We start from the raw sequence: 6,385 nt of genomic DNA on the forward strand, positions 1-6,385 counted from the left end.
TCAGCGTTTTACGATGCCCTACGAAACGAGCTTTATAATGGCATACTTGCAGACAAGACTGATCTAGAAATTATCGATGAGCCGCTGAAAACCTGGTTGAGAAGCGCTCGAGATTACTGCGATGTAATGAATGTGGGAGACAATCCTACAGGAATCAAAATGATGCTAGACCTTTTAGTGGGCAAATTGTCAGCACCGATTCAGAAGTCACTCCCTCAAACATTAAATCATCAACCTGATCCGCACCGACAAGTGGTAAAGCTATTTGATAAAATTCGAGCCGATCAAGAGTTCAAAAGTTTTGCAGAGGATGTACAGAGAATGATGGTATTGGACTCCACCTACAAAACTTTGGTCTTTGAGGAATGGACACAAAACCTGTACCTTCCAGACAATATGCTTCCCAATTTCGATAATACGATATCGGAACGTTCTCTCAAAAATCCACTTTTTTTGGCTTGGCTTAATTACGTCGACTGGTACTGGACTTTTGCGAAAGATCAAAGGTTAGATCGGTACATCAAGTTCATTTGCTGTCTAAGCAGTTTCAAAGATAATGAACAGATAGATGCAATACTTACATCATCAATGCTTTTCCTCAAAATGTTGGCCACGTAAAAGCACTAAAGTATGCTTGGAGATTCGATAAGTGGATAAAAACGCAGAATTTCGCGGACGACAACTCGAACAGAATACAACATGAGTTACATCGTAAATTATTCACAAAGAATGGCGAGCTGACGTGGATACTTCATTATATCAATGCCGACAAGAAAAATTTTGCACACTTCATCCTCTTGAAACTGTTACGATTCTTAATATCCCTAGTCGAATTTGATGAGCTGGTGAAGCTGTTGATATCACTTTATGAAGACTCGGAACTGATGAAGCTAGTACGAAACATGCTGATCGCCATGTTTTCTTCTGACATCATGCTTCAGGATTTAGTGGAAGCCAATGTCACCGCTGAAAGATACAAACACTACCTTCTCATAATAGCTGATTTGTTCGCTCTGTCAGATCGTTCAATTGATGTGAATTCTCAGTTTAAAATATACGCTGCCATGTTTGATAGGCAGAAGAAAAAGCTACAAGCGTCACAAAAGCGCGTGCATTTCTGAAAAAGCAGCAGAAGTCTGACTTTGAAGCTTCGACTCAAATGACAAAGCATAATCAGTCGCGTGGTAAGATTAGACGCAAGCTTCCATGAGCCAAGAGTTAATTTGTTTATCTGAAATATTAATCTAATTGTGTTTACTAAAACATAACTTGGATGCTTTCTACTGCCGTTTAGAGGTAGGAATTTATAACTTTATTGATTTCTCTTCAGCTCATTCTAACATAAAAGTGCTGGCGTGGCAGCGTAGCGGAAATCTCGTTTAGGCACGGTCAGATTGACTCCAAATGCTGGTGTGGTCACAAAGTGAAAGCTCACACTCTTAAGCTTCTACCCGAAGTGTCGTCTAATGAATGGATTGGTACACACAGCGGGAGATCTCTTCGTCGTTTACTTGTCTCGTTTAAGTGCTTATCCCGCCATTGGAAACAGTGAGCATCAATCTCCACTCACTATTGATCAACCCCAGTGCTTTTAAATTGTTTTGGTATATTCGGAAATGGGAATAGGTGACCCGGTGACCCCGGGAGTCCAGGTCTCCTTCCAGCACGATTCTTAGTGTCTTACACGAGACTTTGTTGCAATTCGTCAATTAGGCCGAAGATGCCGTAATTGGCACTTGGAATCTTTTCGTCTCTCCGTAAAAACGATACAAACGAGCGAAAAGAAAAAATAACCTAAGAACAAAGATTTCGATTTTAGTCTGGATGACCTCCCTTCAGCCTGGTTATGATGACTTGGCAAATTTGTGTTCACGCCGCGAAGTTTATCGTCTCATGTCTGGTCGTTGAACCCGAGAGGTACAGTGTGAATCCTCGTATCTTCGTCCTGGTCAGCATAGTCGGGTGAATGATACTCTGAACGTCTAGAAGTGCCCACTCCGCATCAAGGACGCCTCACATGGTGCTCGGTAAGCTCAAAACATTTCGTCGGCTCCGCCGCCAGCTTAACCGGCAGCGCGTCAACAAGTCTTTTGCTTCTGGATTCAACAATTTCTTAGCACTTCATACTAAAGCTCACATAACATGGTAGGCTTTTAGGGAAAGCTGAAAAAAGGTTACGTGTCGCTCAATTTCGATTATAATGTGAACGAAAGAATGCTCAAGCTCACGCAAACAACTTCTAGCGAAAAATACATCTTGAAGTTTCAAAATTGCATGCGCAAGCAGGTCTCTCGATTTCAAACATGGAACAGCGTTCTTACATTCAACACGGCTTGCTGACGGAGACATCTGCTAAGATCAAATGGAATATCCACAGACTCCGGACGACACGATTGCGATAGCAATGAACTTCAGGTTTGCACATTTCTCGTGCAAACTGCCGTACGCGCCGCAATCCTATAATGATGCGAAGATTACCTAGAGAATTTGCAGAAGAAGAACAAAAAATGGCAGAAAAAGGGACAGAGTTAGAAAAAAGAATTCTTGCGACGATCTAAAGAAGCAAGTCACCAGCTACAGGTGCATTCAAAAGGCTACAATGTTTCTGATTATCCAAAAGATCGCGAGTCATAACAAGTATATTTTTGTTTGAGATCCCGCAAACTGCAGTCCGGAAATACAGATGGATGTGTCAATATTCATCAACATTAGCTGCAGTTCGAACGGCATTTTTGAAGTGCTGGCTCAGTTAATGAACCTATCAAGTCCATAGAGACTTTTAAACATGATAAACGATGATCCAAGCTTCAACCCAACAGTCTACCGCCTTCGTCGCACGGCACATTGACTCATTACATTCCTGGGGTATCGGTTATGGCATTGTAATGTTCTGATGATGCCTTTTTCTAATATCATCCTCGATATGATTTGGATACGTGAGCAGAATCCAGATTTACTGGAAAGTGTTCAAGTTTGAAACGCGTGCATCGGTGTGCAATGATTCGCCAATCATCTCGAAGCTGCCCAAATCTCGTCCCGCTCGTTGTAGTCTACTTTTGTACGCGCATGAATTCGAGCATTTTTTGCGAATATGTTTTTAAATGCCCGCGCAATATTTCAATTGAGTATGCTTTTGTAAGGTTTAAGGTGCGTCAGCCATTTTTGATATGTAAAAGATTATGCAGCAGAATTATCGTTATGATATTTCTTACAGAGAACGGCAAAATGTTATTACGAAGTTTACTTCGAGAAAAGGTGTTAGACACGTCGATTCTGTGTTCTCGGATCACCCTGACTATGAACTTTCGTATATCACAATGGCGGCGATCTTCAATTAATGAGGCAATCCTCTCTCTCTTTATACGAGTAATAGTGGAACGTAATTTTTGTTGCGTCACAAGGAAATGCTTTAACAAGAAAGATGGTTAGGAATTGAAATATCTGTATTGAAGCCTCCGCTTGTCAGCATGCACCATTATATTGTATCCCAATTCCTGCTAAACTACAATACGGCATCCACATCGCTTGTAAGTGTGAACCTTTTGTGTAAGCAAAAGATCTTTAACGTGTGATACAAGGGTGTTTACAAGACGTTGATCATTAATACTAACCGTGCTCCATCCCGACCGAAAGTGCGTTGTGCTAGCGATCACTTATACTAGAGGATGCGCGGGAAACGGCACCAGCGTTTTGTACTTAAATGCACCAGCTGTTAAAGCTATAATGCCAGCATATTGGGAGTCTCTCTGTAATGACAGATAGTGATTACCAGTTTCCGAACAGGCCCCGCTGAGATGTTTCACGCCCCTGGCGTCGCCGTGAATTATAAACAAAACGACCAAGTTGCAGGAGCTATTTATGGCGCGAAGAGCGGAGGAGTGTAAGAGCGCGCAGAGGAGGAAACTCAGCCAAGCGAAGAATACACTTTGAATTCTTAGCGGACCACAGTATACTTTTCTAACTACCAAATGCTTACGACTTTCGGACTTCCTTTTCTCCCGTTATAAAAGTACGAAGGGTCGATCCCCCGCGATGATCACCTGATGGCGCACCTGATGCGCTTGGAGGAATTGTATCTAAAACTCTCTGCCGCTGGTGAATGTATCGACGATAACGAAAAGCTTGTAGTGCTATTGGGCAGTCTGCCTGAGGATTTTGATGCTATGGTCCGAATCATCGAAGCGACAAGTTGCGCCACGCTTTTGGATGCGAAAGAGATGCTGCGTCAAGAACATGAGAAGCTCATGCGTCGTGACAAGAAAGGAGCTGCATTCAAGGCCGGCCTTTCTCAACGTAATTCTCGTCCTGCTCGCAATGGTGATGGTCGCTATGAAAACAGTCGGAATGGCTATCATGGACGACGCAATGGCAACGGTAACGGTGGTCATGGTGTCTGGAAGAATCATGCTCCGCGTAGGATGGTGGTCGGTTCAACGGCCACTGTCATGGATGTGGTAAGTATGGCCACAAGCGACAAGACTGCACCCAGCAGAAGTAGGGCAGTGGTGTTGAGTTTGTCTTCTCGGTGAACTCCAAAGAGACTGAAGGTAACTCGACATGGTTGCTGGACTGTGGAGCTAGCTGCCAAATGTCCGGAGAGCTTGATGATTTTAGTGGATATCGTCAATTGGATATACCTATCAGTGTGATGGTTGGCAGCGGGCGAAGACTCTAAGCAAGAGGTGTTGGCCAAGTTCGGATGATTCTCGCTGGTGGTCGTAGTATCAAGCTCACGGAAGCGCTCTATGTCCTGCACCTGGAGAGCAAGCTAGTAACGGTGCTTGCGTTGACTGCGCACGGGGTCCTCATCCAATTTGTTACTCATGGTGCATCATTAATGATTGATGAGAAGGTAGTTGCTCAAATTCCTCGTATTGGTAAACTGTATGTATGGCACGTTGGCCAACATGCACTCATGTCGCAGGTGAACGCAAGTGAAGAGATAAAGGTGGTGGCACAACCTGGCATGCTCGTCTTGGGCACGTGTCGCAAGCCAAGGTGAAGCTGCTACTTAAAGCTGCTGACGGAATCCCGTCGATCGATCACAATGTTGAGACGCTACTGAAGTGACAGCTGCGCTCGAGGCAAAATAGTGACCTCTTCATTTGCTCGCCAACTGAAGGTGAGGTGAAATCGAATTCACTGTACGAATTTGTCTACAGCGACGTCATGCGTCCGCTAAAGCCCAATACTCGTGGTGGAGTTTCAGTATGTGGTGACCGTCATTGATGACTTTAGTCGATACGTCGGTGTGTACCTACTCAAGAGCAAAGGTCAAGGTTTCGACAAATTTGTTGAGTTCAAAAAGCTGGTTGAGAACCAGCACGGCGTGAGAACTCGCAGTATTCGCAGTGACAACGGTGGAGGGTACACCAGTGCGAAGTTCAACCAATTCTTTGCAGAAAATGATATCATTCACCACACCGGTATACCATATTCGCCTCAACAAGACGGCTTAGCGGGACGCATGAGCCGGACATCATTCAATGCTTCATTACAAGAACGTTGATCGGCAATGGTGGGGTGAAACAGTAGAAACTGCCCCTTGTATCATCAATCGTATTCTGAACACAGCTCGCCCTGACGTGAGTTCCTCTCGAAGTGTTGACAGGCAAGCGACCATCGTTAGAACATCTCAAGGTATTTGGATCTCCTGAATTCATCAAGATTGACGAATCAAAGCGTTTAAGATAGGATTTGAAGGCACATCGATGCACCTTCCTCGGCTACTTCGACACGAAGAAAGGTTTCCGTATCTGGAACATTGATGACCAGCATATTGTGACCACGAAGACGATTCTGCTTGAAAAACGCCCCCCTTCATCGCATCCATCTGATTTGCTGATCCGTGATGGTGGCGATAATTTTGTGCCACTCATGGAGGACGATGATGACTCTCAAGCTCAACCTCTTCCCACTTAACGGAACAACGTCGACGATATGGAGGTCGACACCCCAAGTGCTACTGAACTTGAGGAAATGAAGGTAGAAGACTCGATGACTAATGCTTATATCCGCTCGCTGATGCTAATTGCAGGGGGAAGTGAAGACCGCACGCATGCTATAATTGAGACTCAGGCTCGTTTCATAACTATCACTCTACCTGCTAGCACCCGTTTCAGTATCCCATGGTTTTCTCATCCAATGGTCCGTCTCAAGCTCCGATCAGACAATACGCATCGTTACGTAATCCTCCGGTTGCCCTTGAAGACCGTCTAGGTTTCAGCGGTGAGCGCAATCGCCCTCACCGGCTCGAACTCGATCAAGCTCGACTGTAGACAAATGGATCCGATCATGAGGTGGCTCTTCCCAACGATTCCCTTGGAGATCAACTTGATATTGAGGCTGATGCAGTACCAGAGAGCAAGAGACAACGTGTCGACTC

At 44.6% G+C, this 6,385-nt stretch overlaps 4 protein-coding genes across 4 annotated transcripts; all 4 read left to right on the forward strand.

Moving 5' to 3' along the window:
* Positions 1–159: 159 nt before the first annotated feature.
* On the forward strand, positions 160–1,210 carry PHALS_06993 (uncharacterized protein; the record flags this gene model as incomplete). The annotated part of the gene is made up of 4 exons (XM_024720386.1): positions 160–506; positions 569–893; positions 942–1,034; positions 1,076–1,210. The coding sequence occupies 4 exons, from the start codon at positions 160–162 to the stop codon at positions 1,208–1,210; spliced, it is 900 nt and encodes a 299-aa protein (XP_024585590.1).
* A 1,585-nt stretch (positions 1,211–2,795) lies between these two features.
* On the forward strand, positions 2,796–3,262 carry PHALS_06994 (uncharacterized protein; the record flags this gene model as incomplete). The annotated part of the gene is made up of 3 exons (XM_024720387.1): positions 2,796–2,865; positions 2,945–3,147; positions 3,215–3,262. The coding sequence occupies 3 exons, from the start codon at positions 2,796–2,798 to the stop codon at positions 3,260–3,262; spliced, it is 321 nt and encodes a 106-aa protein (XP_024585591.1).
* Positions 3,263–4,043: 781 nt separating this feature from the next.
* On the forward strand, positions 4,044–4,529 carry PHALS_06995 (polyprotein; the record flags this gene model as incomplete). Its single annotated transcript, XM_024720388.1, has 1 exon — positions 4,044–4,529. One exon carries the CDS (start codon positions 4,044–4,046, stop codon positions 4,527–4,529), a length of 486 nt encoding a protein of 161 aa, XP_024585592.1.
* Positions 4,530–5,940: 1,411 nt separating this feature from the next.
* On the forward strand, positions 5,941–6,278 carry PHALS_06996 (uncharacterized protein; the record flags this gene model as incomplete). The annotated part of the gene is made up of 2 exons (XM_024720389.1): positions 5,941–5,985; positions 6,111–6,278. The coding sequence occupies 2 exons, from the start codon at positions 5,941–5,943 to the stop codon at positions 6,276–6,278; spliced, it is 213 nt and encodes a 70-aa protein (XP_024585593.1).
* Between the last annotated feature and the right edge of the window lie 107 nt (positions 6,279–6,385).

This window comes from Plasmopara halstedii (assembly GCF_900000015.1).
Source record: "Plasmopara halstedii genome assembly, contig: Scaffold_3060, whole genome shotgun sequence".
NCBI classification, from domain to species: domain Eukaryota; phylum Oomycota; class Peronosporomycetes; order Peronosporales; family Peronosporaceae; genus Plasmopara; species Plasmopara halstedii.